The 17,434-nt window shown below is 40.7% G+C and overlaps 1 protein-coding gene across 3 annotated transcripts in view; it reads right to left on the bottom strand.

Moving 5' to 3' along the window:
- Syn1 (synapsin I) overlaps positions 1-17,434 on the bottom strand; it is a 71,753-nt gene that overhangs the window by 44,638 nt on the left and 9,681 nt on the right. For all 3 annotated transcript variants that reach the window (XM_048335687.1, XM_048335689.1, XM_048335688.1), the window contains exons 2-5: positions 15,113-15,170; positions 14,917-15,008; positions 13,333-13,489; positions 12,727-12,816 (exon numbers count right to left, since the gene is read on the bottom strand). In XM_048335687.1, the coding sequence (XP_048191644.1) occupies positions 12,727-12,816; positions 13,333-13,489; positions 14,917-15,008; positions 15,113-15,170 (397 nt within the window). The remainder of the gene's footprint in view (positions 1-12,726; positions 12,817-13,332; positions 13,490-14,916; positions 15,009-15,112; positions 15,171-17,434) is intronic.

Raw genomic sequence — 17,434 nt, 5'->3', positions numbered from 1 at the left:
GGCCCAAATAAATGAGTTCATTTTTCTATATATTGCATTATTTTCTTTTACTGCAGGCAAGCATTAGTACCCATAGCCAGTCTCATTGGCCACAAACTCTGATAATAGTATCAGTCAATAGACACTGCCACTAAGAAATCTCCTCAGTTGCTATGGTTAATGGACAAAGACTATAAAGCAGTAACTTTTGATATTTTCTAAAGTACTAAACAAAATTATGCTTAATGAACTAAAGAACTGTATGAACATTATCACCATAAAGAATATAATAAAGCAGATTATAGAAAATAAAAATCCTGGAAGTGAAAAGCACAATAACTGAAATGAAAACTCAGAATAAGTGTTTTGAAGCAAAGTCAGTTGAGATTATCCAATATGAGAAACAGAAAACAAAATAAGCAAAATAAACAGAGCCTTAGAGACATATTTAACATCATCAAACCTATCAAGCATAACACACACACACACACACACACACACACACACACACACACACACACACACACACACACACACACAGAATGAGAATCGTAAAAGAAGGAAGAGAGGGAAAGATTCCCAGAAAGAATATTTTGCTAGGTGCCAGTGTCTCACGCCTGTAATCCTAACTACTCAGGAGGCTGAGATCTGAGGATCATGGTTCAAAGCCAGCCTGGGCAGAAAAGTCAACGTGTCACTCTCATCTCCAATTAACCCCTCAAAAGCCAGAAGTGGCGCTGTGTCTCAGGTGGTAGAACGCTAGCCTTCAGCACAAAGAGGTTCAGGGACAGCTCCCAGGCTCTGAGTTCAAGTCCCACATCCAACACAAAAAGAAAAGAAAGCAAGAAAGACTATTTTGCGGGCACTAGTGGCTCATGCCTGTAATCCTAGCTATTCAGGAGGCTGAGATCTGAGAATCATGGTTCAAAGCCAGCCCATGCACTAAAGTCTGTGAGACTCTTATCTCCAATAAACTATTCAGAAAAAGCCAGAAGTGGTGCTGTGGCTCAAGTGGTAGAGCACTAGCCTTCAACACGAAGAAGCGCAGAGACAGTGCCCAGGCCCTGAGTTCAAGCCCCAGGCCTGGCTGAAAGAAAGAAAGAATATTTTAAGGAATGTTGGCGGAAACCTCCAAATTTGATGAAAAACAATAATCTATAGATTCAACAAGATCACTGAACTTCAAGTATAATTAATTCAAAGAAATATATACCTGGATGACATATACTTGAACACATCACAAACTTATTAAAGGTAAAAGAGGTAATCTTGAAAGTAGTATATTATGACATAGGATGTATGCACAAAAGATTCCCAGTAGATTAGAAGCTTATATCTCATTACAACTTTTGGAAGTCAGGATGCAGTAGGACAACATATCCAAAGTGGTGAAAGAAAAAAGACTATCAACCAAGAACACTGTAACCATCAAAATTATCTTTCAAGAAATTAGAATATGAAGAGGGAAACAAAAAACTGCCATCAATTCATTAAGGCATATTTATGGGTCCATAATATGTAAAATGGTATTTACATGACAATAACAGAGAAAGTGTATGATAATTTATGTATAAAGAGGTACGTTTTTTTTTTGTTTTTTTTTTTTTGCCAGGTGCTGGTGGTTCATGCTTGTAATCCTAGCTACTCAGAAGGCTGAAAACTGAGGATTACAGTTTGAAGCCAGCCCAGGCAGGAAAGACTTTTATCTCCAATTAACCACAAAAAGCTGCAGGTAGACCTGTGGCTCAAGTGATAGAGTGCTGGCCTTGAGCACAAAAGCCTAGGGACAGATCCCAAGTCCAGAGTTCAAACTCCATGACTGTCAAAAATAAAAGTGGCATTTTTTAATTACTGATATTGTCTTGATATTAATTAGTATGAATTATGATGTCAATTTTAACCCCAGGGAAATTACTGGAATAAATAAATGTATTTATCTATCAGAGTATTGAATTCTGGGCCTTATGCACACTATGCATATAAAAATCAATTAAAGACATGAAATGAGCTGCACATCAGTGGCTCACACCTGTAAACATAGTACTCAGGAGACTGAAATATTGGGATCCTGGCTCAAAGCCAGTTGAGGAAGGAAAGTCCATGAGATTCTGATCTTTAATTTACCACTAAAAGCTAGAAGTAGAGCTGTGGCTCAAGTGCCAGTCTTGTACACAAAAGCTAAGGTACAGTACCCGGGTTCTCAGTTCAACCCCCCCCCCAAATGGCATGCATACACACACACACACACACACACACACACACACACACACAAACCCATACCCCCACACATGATTAGTAGGCATGTATTTAACACAGCATTAATGGACGAGTATAGAAATAAAGGATAGCAAAATTTCAAGCATAGGAATAAAAGAAAACGAGATATTGTGGCACATACCTATAATCCCAGCATTCAGGAGGCAGAGGCAGGAGAATCACAAGTTTGAAGCCAGCTTGGGCTATATAATAACGTGTTTCAATAAATCAAAAAAATGAAAGAAGGAAAGCTTACAATAATAAACTCTAATTTATCAAGTTGGGTACTGGTGGCTCATGCCTGTAATCCTAGCTACTTAGGAGGCTGAGATCTTATGATTGTGGTTTGAAGCCAGCCTAGGCAGAAAAGTCCATGAGACACTTATCTCCAATTAACCAGCAAAAAGCTAGAAGTGGAAATTTGGTCCAAGTGATGGAATATCAGCCATGAGTGGAAAACACCAATGGAGAGCATGAGGCCCTGATTTCAAAACCCAGTACGAGCACAAAAATAAATAAGCTAATTAATGAATTAATTAAAAGTATAAATAGACTAGCTGGGTGAAAAACATGAAGAAAACATGTGTTGCCTACAAGAGATACATTTTAGATTCAAAAGGAAAAGTAGATGAAAATGAGTACATGGAAAAAGATTTACAAATGAAATCATACAAAAATAACCTGTAGCCAGGTGCTCGTGGCTTACGACTACAACCCTAGGAATGCTGAGATATGACGCCATATCTCAAAGTCATCCTAAGCAATAAAGTCCATGAGACTCATCTCCAATTAAGCATAAAAAGCTGGAAGTGGAGCTGTGGTTCAAAGTGGCAGAGCACTAGCCTTGAGCAGTAAAATTTAGAGACAGTGCCTAGACCCAGAGTTCAAACCCCAGCACAGGCAAAAAGGGACTGTAGGGGCTAGGAATGTGACTTAGTGGTAGAGTGCTTGCCTAGCATACATGAAACCCTGTGTTCGATTCCTTAGCACCACATATATAGAAAAAAGCCGGAAGTGGCGCTGTGGCTCAAGTGGCAGAGTGCCAGCCTTGAGTAAAAAGAAGCCAGAGATAGTGCTCAGGCCCTGAGTTCAAGCCCCACAACTGGCATAAAATAAAATAAAATACAAAATGAAAAAAAAAAGAACTGTAGCTGGGCACTGGTGGCGCATGTTTGTAATCCTAGCTACTTAGGAGGCTGAAATCTGAGGATTGCAGTTCGAAGCCAGCCTTGGCAGGAAAGTTCATGAGATTCTGTTCTTCAATTAACCACCAAAAACTAGAATTGGAGCTGTGTCTCAAGTAATAGAGTGGCAGCCTTAAGGAAGAAAGCTCAGGAACAGTATCTATTCCCTGAGTTCAAGGCCCAGTACCAGCACATGTGTGCGCACGCGCACACACATACATGCAAAGAACTGTAATTGCTATATTAATATCAATAAAATAGACTTTAAAACAGAAATTTACTTTCATACGAATGAGAGTAGTCAGAGTAATAGGGACGACTATATTCCAAATACAGAAATAGTGGAAGAACACCAGGAATCGCCAAAAAGATGATATGATTGCCAAAAAGCATAGAGAAACAGAAAAGTGATACAAAGAACGGCAGGAGTCAGTCTGTAGCTCCAAAGCTGATACCCTGAGTAGGGGAGACTTAAAGCTACAATACAAGTGCAAAACTCAGTGTTTTGTTTTCTTTGCTATCCCTACTCTCCAATGCATTTTAGGGGAGACTCCTAGGCTTTCTCACTAGTTACTCCAAGAGGCATAAGCTTGGGATCTAGTGCAGCTAGTGGGAACCTGTCTATCTCATAGGCTTCAAAGCCCCTTGCATGCCAAGAGAGGGTCCTTGTACACACAAGAAATTAAGCCTCTAAAATGGATGTAGGTATTGCTATTTTTTACTGGTGTATTTTCTCTCTTTGATCCCTCAAGATAGGACTGCTTACTGAAAAAGTCAACCGAATACAATTGGAAAAGATATCCATCACAGAAATGGGCAATTTGTAACCTAAAAACCCAAGAAATATGAAAAAAAGGCAATGCGATTCCTCCAACAGCCCATAACTCCTCTGTACGCAAATTCTAAGATATTGGAATGGTTGAAATGTCAAAGAAATCAAAAGTTCATTTAAAAAATGATCTATGGGCTGGGGATATGGCCTAGTGGCAAGAGTGTTTGCTTTGCATACATGAAGCCCTGGGTTCAATTCCCCAGCACCACATATACAGAAAATGGCCAGAAGTGGCACTGTGTCCCAAGTGGCAGAGTGCTTGCTAGCTTTGAGCAAAAATACACAGCCAGGGACAGTGCTCGGGCCCTGAGTCCAAGCCCCTGGACAGGAAAAAAAAAAAAAAGGACTTGAGACGTTAGACATTAAAAAAAAGGGGGGGCTGGAAATATGGCCTAGTGGCAAGTGTGCTTGCCTCGTATACATGACGCCCTGGGTTCGATTCCTTAACACCACATATATAGAAAAGGCCAGAAGTGGCGCTGTGGCTCAAGTGGTAGAGTGCTAGCCTTGAGCAAAAAGAAGCCAGGGACAGTGCTCAGGCCCTGAGTCTAAGCCCCAGGACTGGCAAAAAAAAAAAAAAAAAAGATCTATGATCTCAAAGGAGATTCAAACAGACATCTAAATAAAGCAAGGAATTCAATTCAAGATCCAGGTGAGTAAATCAGTAATGGATAAAAAACTCAGCAAGAATACTGAAATTCTGAAACAAACAGAAATATTAGAAACTACTCAATAACAAATGAACTGTCTTCATTTCATGGAAGAATCACCAACATATTAGATCAAGGGCAAAGAATAATGTACTGAATAAATATAAATCAAGGAAATATTACATCAGATAGCAATTAAGAAAGGAATGAGCATGATCACAACTTTCAAGATCTCAGAGATATGGTAAGGAGAATCGACCTAAGAATATATGGAGAAAAGGGATATGAGATAAAACTAAGAATGTAGATTCAATGAAATTATAACAGAAAGTTTCCCCAATCTAGAGAAATATATAGATATACAAATATAGAATCACTTAGAATCCCAAGTAGATACAACCAGAAAACTGCCTCTCTCATCACATTATAGTCAAAAACACTAAGAAAGAAAATAGGGCTGCTAACCCCCCCGCCAAAAAAAAAGCCTACTAAAGTAGATTTTAAACCAAAATTAGTAAGTAATCCCAGATACTCATGAGGTTGAATCTGAGGATCAATTTTTATTTATTTATTTTATTTATTTATTTATTTATTTTTGGCCAGTCCTGGGGCTTGGACTCAGGGCCTGAGCACTGTCCCTGGCTTCTTCTTGCTCAAGGCTAGTACTCTGCCACTTGAGCCACAGCGCCACTTCTGGCCATTTTCTGTATATGTGGTGCTGGGGAATCGAACCCAGGGCCTCATGTATACGAGGCAAGCACTCTTGCCACTAGGCCATATTCCCAGCCCCTGAGGATCAATTTTTAAAGCCAGCCTCATCAGTTTTTCTTACTCTTATCTCCAATTAACCGGCAAGAGCATGAGGCCCTGAGTTCAAGCACCAATACTGACAAAAATACATTAATCACCAAAGGAACTTCCAGGTTAAACTGTACCACAACACAAATGACTTAACAGACTTCTACAAAATATTTCACAGGACAGATGCTGAATATACATTCTTTTCAGCAGCCCTCAGATCTTTCTCCAAAATAGATCACATTTTTGGTCATAAAACAAGTTTTAATGAATACAAGAAAACTGAAATACTTTTTTCAATTTTATCTGATCATAATGGAACCAAATTAGATATCAGTAGCAACAAAAACTATAGAAACTCTACAGACACATGGAGGCCTATAACTTAATGATACACCTCAAAGCCTTAGGAAAAAAAGGACAAACCAAACCCCAAATCAGTAGATAGAAACAGAATAAAGATGAGAGTGGTAATTAGTAAAATGGAGACTAGAAGAACAATACAAAGAATACTGACCAATTCTTAGTCAAACCAAAAGCAAAAGAAAGAGGACCCAAATTAATAAAAGTAGAGATAAAAAGGGGATATAATGATAGGTATGAAATTCAAAGCATAATCATGGCTGTAATCCTAGCTACTTAGGAAGCTGATGTCTGAGAATTTAGGTTCCAAGCCAGCCTGGGCAGGAAAGTCTGAAACTCATATCTCCAATAAATCACCACAAAAGCCAGAAGTGGAGCTCTGGCTCAAGTGACAGAGCACTAGCTTTGAGCACAAAAGCGCAGTAACAGCATCCTGTCCAAAAAATACAAATAAAAAGCTACATTGAGATTTCATCTTATCCTAATCGGGAGGCTATAATAAAAAAAAAAACAAAAAAAAAAAAAACAAAACTCTTGCTTTGCCCCGCCCACTAAATGAGGGTGTAGTCCTAAGACAGCTCTTTGTAGGCCAAGTGGTGAGACCTCACCAGAATCTACCCACGCTGGCATCCTGATCTCTGACTTACTAGCCACCAGAACTGTGAGAAATAAATGTCTCTTGTGTGGAAAAAAAGAATACAAGAGGGCTGGGAATATGGCCTAGTGGTAGAGTTCTTGCCTCATATACATGAAGCCCTAGGTTCGATTCCTCAACACCACATCTGTAGAAAAAAGCCAGAAGTGGTACTGTGGCTCAAGAGATAGAGTGCTAGCCTTGAGAGAAAAAAAAAAAAGGAGGGGAGAGGGGGGAATGAGGGAGGAGGTAACAAATAGTACAAGAAATGTATCCAATGCTTAATGTATGAAACTGTAACCTCTCTGTACATCAGTTTGACAATAAAAAAAGAATACAAGAAAAAAGCATAAGAAAACAAAATGAGTGGAGTTGTGTCTCAAATGGTAGACCATCTGCCTAGCAAGAACATGACCCTTAGTTCAAACTCCAGTACCACTAAAAATAAGAAAAGGAAACAAACAAAAAACCCCACAAATTCTGGCTGTTAAAATGTAGAGGAAGATGAACCTTTATACAATGTGGGTGGAAATGTAAATTAGTGCAGCTAATATGTGAGGTTCTTCAACAAACTGAAAATAGGATCCTACTACGCCACTCCTGAGCATTTATCTGAAGGATTGTTAAGCCAGCATAAAATAGAAATATCTGCACATTCATGTTTGGTAGTACTGCTGGTTCACAATAGCCAAGCAACAGAATCAGCCTAGGTACCTATAAACAGATAAATGGGTAAAGATGGGCTGGGAATATGGCCTAGTGGCAAGAGTGCTTGCCTCGCATACATGACACCTAGGGTTCAATTCCCTAGCACCACATACATAGAAAACGGCCAGAAGTATCGCTGTGGCTCAAATGGCAGAGTGATAGCCTTGAGCAAAAAGAAGCCAGGACAGTGCTTAGGCCCTGAGTTCAAGGCCCAGGACTGGCAAAACAAAACAAAACAATGGTATATGAGTAAAAGGTAAGGGGGATGAGGAAGAGGAATGGAGTGGGAGGTCTGATCAAGGTATGTACATATAGACATGTCAAAATGAAACCCCATTGTACAACTACTTGATGTTCATAACAATGTGAGGAAAAGCCAGGGGCTAGTGGCTCATACCTGTAATTCTAGCTACTCAGGAGGCTGAGATCTGAGAATTATGGTTCAAAGCTAGCCTAGGCAGAAAAGTCTGTGAGACTCCAGAAGTGGAGGTGTGGTTCAATGCCAGCTTTATGCAAAAGAAGCCAAGCAAGAGTGAAAGGTCCTGAGTTTAAGTTCCAGTACTAGCCCCACAATAAAATAATTAAAAATAAATCTATGGAAGTAATTTCTACTGTTAGTGACCTGAAGTAATGGGTTCCCACATGTATTTACTTTATCCTAATTATAAAAACACTAACTTTATATGAAACCAATATTTTATTTATATATTTTTTGCCAGTCCTGGGGCTTGAACTCAGGGCCTGAGTGCTATCCCTGAGTCTCTCTGTGTTCAAGGCTAGCACTCTTCACATGAGTCACAGCACTATATCTGCTTTTTCTGTGTCGTTTATTGGAGATAGTCTCATGGACTTTTCTGCCCAGGCTGGCTTTGAACTGTGATCTTCAGTTCCAAGCCTCTTGTGTAGCTAGGCTCCCGCCACCAGTGCCTGGCAAAGATCTTTATTTCAGAATAAAAAGGTAGAAATCTAAACAGACATATAATAAACCAAGAGACTAGATTAGAATCGTGTGTGTGTGTGTGTGTGTGTATGTATGTGTGTGAGTGCGCGCAGATGCATGCACACGTGTGCCAGTACTGGAGCTTCAACTCAAGGCCCCATGCTCTTGCTAAGCTTTTTCACTCCAGGCTGGCACTCTACCACTTAAACTGCACCTACATTGGTATCTTTTTGCTGATCAATTAGAGATAAGAATCTCTTAGATTGGACTGCTTAGGCTGGCTTTAAACTATGATCCTCAGATTTCAGCCTCTTGAGTAGCTAGGGTAAGAGGTATGAGGCCCCAGCACCTGGATAGATTCAAATCTTAAAAACTTCCTATGAAGAAATGCCCAGTACTAAATGCCTTCACTGGTAAATTTGACCAAATGTCAAAAAGAAAAGCATCCATTTTCCCAAAAACACAAGAGGAGGGAATACTGTCCAATTCTTTCTTTTTTTTTTTTTTTTTTTTGCCAGTCCTAGGCCGTGAACTCAGGGCCTGAGCACTGTCCTGGGCTTCTTTTTTGCTCAAGGCTAGCACTCTGCCACTTGAGCCACAGCGCCACTTCTGGCCATTTTCTATATATGTGGTGCTGGGGAATCGAACCCAGGGCTTCATGTATACGAGGCAAGCACTCTTGCCACTAGGCCATATTCCCAGCCCTCCAATTCTTTCTATAAGGACAATGTTACCCTGATACCCAAACTGAAGATATCATTATGAAAAGAAGTTATTCTTTGAACATAGATTACTTAACCTTCAGCAAAATACCACAACACAAAAGAAGGGTTTACACCAAGATTTAGCACAGGAATGAAAATGTCTACACCCAGATACATTATAAACAAATTTATGAACCTATTGACTCTTATGAAAAATTTAACTTAATTAATATGATGTAATATAGCCATAAAATAAAGGAAAAAAGACACACGATCATGTCAATAAACATAGCAAAAACATTTCAGAAAGTCCAACGTGCTCTCGTGATAAAAATAAAACAAAACACAACAATCAAGTAGGAACAGAGAACTTTGTTAACACTGAGGCAGTGGTGAAGATAGGCCAGAAGCACTATTTTAACCACTTTACATTTAGTAAGTAATTTAACTATCACATCAACTCTATGAGGCAGGAACTATTACTACCTATAGTTTGCATGGGAAATCTCCCATTAATCAGTGTAACTTATCCCATGTTAAGTAGTTGCTAAGTTGTGGAGCTAAGATTTCCGTACAGTATTCTGGTTACAGGGCCCATACTCTTTTTTTTTTTGGCCAGTCCTGGGGCTTGAACTCAGGGCCTGGGCACTGTCCCTGGCTTCTGTTTGCTTCTTTTAGCACTCTGCCAATTTGAGCCACAGCACAACTTCTGGCCAATTCTATATATGTGGTGCTGGGGAATCGAACCTAGGGCTTCATGTATACGAGTCAAGCACTCTTGCCACTAGGCCATATTCCCAGCCCCAGGACCCATACTCTTAACTGCATTCTCCTATCTTGTCTCTCCAATAATGTGTAGTAATAATAATGATAGACAAATTGGATTTCCTTAGTGAACTTAAATTATAGCACTGTTTTTGTCTTTTTTTGTTTTGCCAGTATGAGACAGGGCCTTGAGTATGTCCTTGGCTTGCTCATCGCTAGCATTCGAGGCAAGCACTCTTGCCAGTAGGCCATATTCCCAGCCCCCCTCATCGCTAGCATTCTATAGTTGAGCCATAACTCTACTTCTGGCTTTTTGCTGGTTAATTGGAAATAAGAGTCTCATGGATTTTTCTTTTGGGGCTGGTTTCAAACCTCGATTCTAAGATCTCACCCTCTTGAGTAGCTAGAATTACAGGTGTGAGCCACTAGCATCCAGATATAATTTTATTTCTCCTAGTAATTATAGCTTAATTCACAATTTAAGTACTAATTAGTTATATTAATAAACCTAATTTATAATATTATGAATAAATTATATTTATTACATTTAATATTAGCAATAATAATTCTTTTTTAGCTTATTTAAAAATATACAATTATTATGAGAGTGTAATTTGTAATATGGATAATTTGTAATAATAGCTAATCTTTGATGATACTCTATTTTGTTTTCAGTCAGAATTATAATTTATTCATAAAATTGATACTCATAATTCACATTAATAATTTATAGTATTTGTGATTATTTATGATATTAATGACTACATTTTATGATAATAGTAACCAATGACTCAATTTCTATTTCTGATCAGTTTAATTTGTAAAATTGCTACAATTTTTATTGGCACTACTGATTTGAAATTTGGGTAGAATTTATATCAGTCAGGTGCTAGTGGCTTATGCCTATAATTCTAGCTACTCGGGGCTGGGAATATGGCCTAGTGGCAAGAGTGCTTGCCTCGTATACATGAAGCCCAAAGTTTGATTCCTCAGCACCACATATATAGAAAACGGCTGGAAGTGGCGCTGTAGCTCAAGTGGCAGAGTGCTAGCCTTGAGCAAAAAAAAGCCAGGGACAGCGCTCAGGCCCTGAGTTCAGGGCCCAGGACTGGCAAAAAAAAAAAAAAAATTCTAGCTATTCAAGAAGCTTTGATCTGGAGGATTGTGGTTCAAAACTATCCCAGATCTTGCACAATTCAATCTCTACAATAACCAACAAGAAGCCAGCAAGAGTGTGGGTTTCTGAAGTAAAACCCGGTACTGCCAAAAATGAAAATACTCTATTAGGAGAAATATTTTATAATGTTAGTAACAATAACTTGATTTTTACAGTGTAATCTGATTACTTGCGTTCATTCTGTTAATATATACTTGAAAGGCATTTTAATACTGACAAGAACAGATAACATAATCAACAAGATTTGACAAATATTGGGATTGATGACTCAATTCACACTTATAGCCACTAATAAATTCATAGTACAGGTTGAACATTCCTAACACAAAACTTCAAAATCTGAAATGTTCCAAACTCTGAGATGTTTTCTGTTCCAACATGATGCCACACCCATAACCTACACCTGACTTCATATGACAAGTCCCAGTCAAAATACAGGGTCGTGAAAAATAGTCTACAACGCTAATTTGGAAATTAAGTGCTACTGGTTCATGCCTACAATTCTAGCTACTCAGGAGCTGAAATCTGGAAGATCATGGCTCAAAGTTAGCCCAGGCAAAAAAGTCTACAAGACTTCATCTCCAGTTAACCAGCAGGATTGGAAGAATAGGTTAATTGGTACAGTAAGTAAGCTGAGCAAGAGCATGAGGCCCAGAATTTTAAGCTCTGGTATACAACCAAACAAGCTGAGCACCAGTGGTTCATGTCTATGATTTTAACTATTCAGGAGGCTGAGACCTAAGGATTGTGGATCAAAGCCATTCTGGATAGGAAAGTCTGTGAGGCTTTTACCTCCAATTAACCAACAAAAATCCAGAAGTGGAGCTGTGGCTCAAATGATAGAGCACTAGCCTTGAACAGCAACAACAAAAAAGTTCAGGGACAGCACTCACACCCTGAGTTCAAGCCATAGTACTGGCATTAAAAAAAACAAAAGAAAAAGAAAAAAACACCACCACCAAACAACTAATTTTGGTTTATGTATATAGGTGCCATATGAAACATAAATGAATTTTGTGTTTAGACTTGGGTCTCATTCCAAAACATCTATTATTATTATTATTATTATTATTATTTTTCCAGTCCTGGGCCTTGGATTCAGGGCCTGAGTTCTGTCCCTGGCTTTTTTTTTTTTTTTTTTTTTTTTGCTCAAGGCTAGCACTCTGACACTTGAGCCACAGCACTACTTCTGGCCATTTTCTACACATGTGGTGCTGAGGAAATGAACCCAGGGTTTCATGTATACAAGGCAAGCACTCTTGCCACTAGGCCATATGTCCAACCCCAAAACATCTTATTATACATATACAAATGCATTAAAAACTTTAAAAAAAATCTCAAATCTAAAACTTCTGGTTGCAAGCATTCTGGATATGTGACACTTGCCCTGCCCTTTTTTTTTTTGCCAGTTCTGGGGCTTGAACACAGGGCCTGGGTACTGTCCCTGAGCCTCTTTGCTCAAGGCTAGCATTCTACTAGTTGAGCCACAGCACTACGTCCGGCTTTTTCTGTGTATGTGGTACTGAGGAATCGAACCCAGGGCTTCATGCATCTAGGCAAGCACTTTACCAATAGGCCACATTCCTAGCCCCACTTACCCTGCCTTAGTAGACCATATCCTAAGGCAATGTGTGACCTTCCTAGGCACACTGAGGCATTCTGATATCACCTTCATTGATAATACTGAACACCCAATGACCATACTGTATGAGTCCTAACTCCTTCCCCAGACTTACCATCTCTTTGTGATTGGGATAGAAGGTCTGATCAATCAAAGGGAATTCCTCTGTCCCCAGTTTCTTGTGCAGTCGAACCATCTGGGCAAACTGTAAGAACCAGGAGACCTAGGTCAGTGAGTTCTTCACCTGAAGCAGTTCCCAACCTGAGATCCCAGGTGCTGCACTATTGATCTGACATGTCCTCTAGAGCCCCCCACATGTTAAAAGGCTTATTCCAGAGAGTGGTAGAATTGGGAGATGGTGGAAACTTGAAGAGGTAGGAAGTTTTCAGGTCATTAGGGGAATACCCCTGAAGGGAACTAGGGGAATCATCTCTCTTTCTTTTTCACTTCTAGGCCACAATGTAAGTGGCTTAGCTTTTCCATGCTTCTCTGCTATGGTGCCATGCCTCAGTGTAGGCTCAAAGCAACACTTTATCATGGATTGAAACTTCTAAAACTGTGAGCCAAAATAAACCTTTCCTCTTTCTAAGTCAATTATCTCTGGTTATTTGTTATAGTAATTGAAAGTTGACACATTAACCTCTCAACATCCTCAGTTTGTAAAAGTCACATAGTGATTCTAAGCTCCCACATGCATAAATGAGACATTTCTGTCACTTACCACCCAAGGCTTGTCACAGAAGTTGTAGACAGAATGCAAAGAGTTGACACTGGGGATTCCAGCATACTGCAGCCCGATGACCAAACTGCGGTAGTCTCCATTGCGTGCCATGCTGAAGGCATGCTGGCGGATCAGCACAAAGTCAGGTTTCAAAGACCTGTGTGGAGGAAGGGAAGGGAGGAATGGACAGAAGTGTTGGATGTTTATCCAGAAGCTCCTCACCACCCATGAATAAAGACTGAGTTTGTACATCTTCACAGTTCCCAGAAATTGCAGAGTGGTTTCTTCCCTATGCACACATGGATGGGCTACTTCTGCTCGGAGGGTTGTTTTTTATCCTTTCTCCATCTGCTGATAGCTTTGCAGCCTTGCCTGACTGCCTTCCTCCTTGCCAAGGTCAGTGTGCAGCTCCCCCATTTTTCTCTGCCACTTCCCTGGGCACAGTCACTTAAGCGACCAGCTGGCCTCAAAGTAAACTGCCTGGAACAGATTCTGGCCTCAGGTTCTTTATGGGAGCTGTTCCCTCTGCCCTAAATATGGCCCCCTAGGTGTCTGCATGGATCATTCCTCCTCCTGCAGGTCGTTCCTCACCTACCTCTCATGCTAGCAGGCTACCCTATCCAAACTCCACATCCAGCAAGCATCCACTAACCCTTATGTCTTCCCTATCACTCTGATATTTTCTCAGTACTTTTACATTTTTGTTATGTATTGTGTATATCTCACAGAAAGGTGTCCTGGGGGTTTTCTTTTGTCTTCTCTTTGGTTTGTTTAATTCACAACTACATCCAAAGCTCTTTGTACACAGTAAGTGCTCAATAAATACATGTTGGATTTCAAGTGCTGCAGTAGATGTGTGAGAAATGTTGCATGAATAATTGAAAAGTTTGCCTTGTAGCCTGCTGGGATCCTTGGCTCTTCTTCAGAAGAAAAGCTTTCTCATTATGTTCTGTGCCTAAATTCTCATTTGCAGAAGCTCTAGGGGAGTCCCTGTGCCTCTCCCATCACACCAGCATACCCCTTTTTAAAATTATTTTTTAAACTTTATTTATAAGTAGGTATACAAAGGGTTTTCAATTCTACAAATCAGTTTATAAGCATCTTGACCAATGTCACTCTTTCCGTCATTTTCTCCCACAAGACACCTTTTTAGAGTTGAATTGCCAGTGGCAATTAACCAGCCAAAAGCAGAGCTGTGGCTCAAGTGGTAGAGATCTAGCCTTGAGCAGAAAAAGCTCAGGGACCAAGCCCAAGGCCTGAGTTTAACCTTCAGTACCACACACACACACACACACACACACACACATACATGATACCCTTTTAATTCAGGGACTGGTGGCTCACACTTGTAATTCTAATTACTCAGGAGGATGAGATCTGATGATTATGCTTTGAAACCATCTGGGGCAGGAAAGTCCATGAGACTCTTATCTCCAATTAACCAGCATAAAGCCAAAAGTGGAGCTGTGACTCAAGTGGTAGAGCACCAGCCTTGAGCAAATATGCTCAGTGCCAGCACTCAGGCCCTGAGTTCAAGCCCCAGGACCAGCACCCCCCCCCAATAGATACCCCTTTAATACTCACCGTACAACCTTGACCCCATTCCTTAGAACTTCCATATCCACAGAGAATCCACCATTGGCATGAGCCACGAGATTGAGATCAGAGAATTCAGCCTGGAAAAGAGAGAAAAGTGATGATTCACCCATATCATAGGAAAATGACCAATCACTTTGTAGCCTAGACAGTTGAGTCCCAAAGTCCACTTGCTCCAATTTACCTGTTCTACTTTAATGTCAATTTCTCCATGGATCTTCTTCCCTTTGAAGTATTTTGCCCTGGAGAGGAAAATAGAAGGGCACATTCATTAGTGCTCAAATCTCAGAAAGGAAGACAATATCCAGGTTGATCCCTTGAACCCCTTTCCCCTTCAGTGCTGCTATAGAAGCCACGCAATGCTTTCAATTTGTTGAACTACTTTGAAAAAAAATCAACAGTGAATGCTTTGTGAACAATGAAGTCTGTTGTAATGCTCGTGGGGAGGTCTGTAAAGGGCATTGCAGACTGTGAAAAAAGAGTGTTCATAAACCATAAAGAGCAGGCATTTCCTAAAATATGATTTGCTCATCATACTTCTACTGTGAATGTCCTAGAAAAGTGTTACAAAATGAATAGTGCTGTGTCCATTATAAGACTTTGGGCTTGCATGGATGTTTATACATAGAGAAGAACCTCACAGAGGACAAATACATGACACGGTCCTGTGGTTGTATGTATTTTGGTGCCCATGTGGGTCTCAGTGCCTATGTCTGCTTGTATGGCATGGGGCACCTCTCTGCTCTCTCTGGCCCTTTCCTAAGGACTGAGAGAGGAACATCTCAGCCATGGACATGCTGTGCTATGAAGACCATAGCTCCACTGTGGGTGGGCAGTTGTGTCTGAGGAGCAGCAGATTGAGCCATGCTGGCTGGGGGTGGTTCTAAAGAAGCTGCAGCCAGCAGTGATGGGGGCAGAAAGGAATGCAGCTGAGGATGAGGGGAAAGCCACAGGAAGGAGGTGGAGGAGCAGCAGCAGCAGGCACATCACAAACTGCTCTGTCATCATCCCTGCCCCATCCTAGCTAAGCTCAATTTCCAGTGGCCTCTTTGCCTAGGGCTTCCTACATAACAGACATCTCCTTAGAAAAAAGCTAATCCCCAATCAGGTTTCTCATGGAAGGAAAGATGAGGGGGGATGGGAGGAGATACTCCCAGGTCTACCAGTCACTGACATGCACATACATCATTAGATTTTCTGATACATGTGTACTGCACAAATGGCCCTGGTGACTTCACTGATGTACACAGGAGAACCAAACCACACTATTTCCTTTTCCTTTGTGGTGCTTGAAATGGAACTCAGGGCCTTGCACATGTTAGGCAAGTGTTCTACGACTGAGCCACATACCTAGCCTAGCTGTTTCCTTTTGCTGTCTCTGTCTCTCTATTGGTATCTTTGTCTCTGTGTCTGTCTGTCTCTCACACACACCTCATCACTGATAGTTACAAGCATTGGGAGAGAATTGTCCATTATATAAACTATTTTTCATATATAAACTGATGGCAAGGGCTGGGAATGTAGCTTAGTGGGAAAGTGCTTGCCTAGCATGCATGAAGCCCTGGGTTCCATTCCTCAGTACCACATAAACAGAATAAAAAAGCCAGAAGTGGTACTGTAGCTCAAGTGTTAGAGTGGTAGCCTTGAGCACAAAGAAGCCCAAGGACAGTGCCCAGCTCTTGAGTTTAAGCCCCAGGACTTGGAAAAAAAACTAATGGCAAGTGTGAATGATAAGCATATATCACATTTTCAATGTTTTTTTAAACCAGGATTAATATATTTTGAACATCAGCTGCTGACAGCTGATGGCTTTGTCCCCACTGAGAACTGATTTCTGTCACAGGTAACTGCCTTGTCTGAGGTTATACCTACTTGCCAAGGGCAGCCCCTTACCTATTTTTGATAGTCAGTCTCATTGCCTCACTCCAGACTCATCATCTCATTCTGGAATGAGCTGAAGCTTCAAGCCTATCCAAATGAGAACAGTCTATCTCTCCATGCAACCTTTGTTGACCCAACAGCATTCCCAGGAAGCCTCCTGGGTGCAAACCTTTGCCTCAGAGACCATTTGCAGGAAGCTAGCCTAGGACAGTGGGCCAAAGAGGCCAAACCGCAGAGAATATTTGACATGATTCTGGAACGGAGTCTCCTAACAGCCACCTGGGAGTGAAGATCCATCATTAATAGGAGGTGAGGTGCATCTCACATGGCCCCTGACATGCTGGAGCTAAGCAAAGCACTGTGCGGCAGGTCTGACTCTGTCAAGCAGGATGTCACTCGGGCCATATGATCTGGTAGGTCCTACGATGATGAAAGTAAAGCAGCCTTTTCTTTTGTGCTGATCCTGGACTTGAACTCAGGGACTGGGCCTTGTCACTGATCTTATTTGTTTATTTATTTAGTTAGTTCATCACTGGGCTTAAACTCAGAGCCTGAGTGCTTTCCTTGAGCTTTTTTGCTTAAGCCTAGCACTCTGCCAGTTTGAGCCACGGGGCCTCTTCCAGTT

This window comes from Perognathus longimembris, chromosome 28 (assembly GCF_023159225.1).
Source record: "Perognathus longimembris pacificus isolate PPM17 chromosome 28, ASM2315922v1, whole genome shotgun sequence".
Lineage (NCBI taxonomy): Eukaryota > Metazoa > Chordata > Mammalia > Rodentia > Heteromyidae > Perognathus > Perognathus longimembris.
The sequence above is the reverse complement of the archived record's forward strand: the minus strand, read 5'-3'. Positions and strand labels throughout refer to the sequence as shown.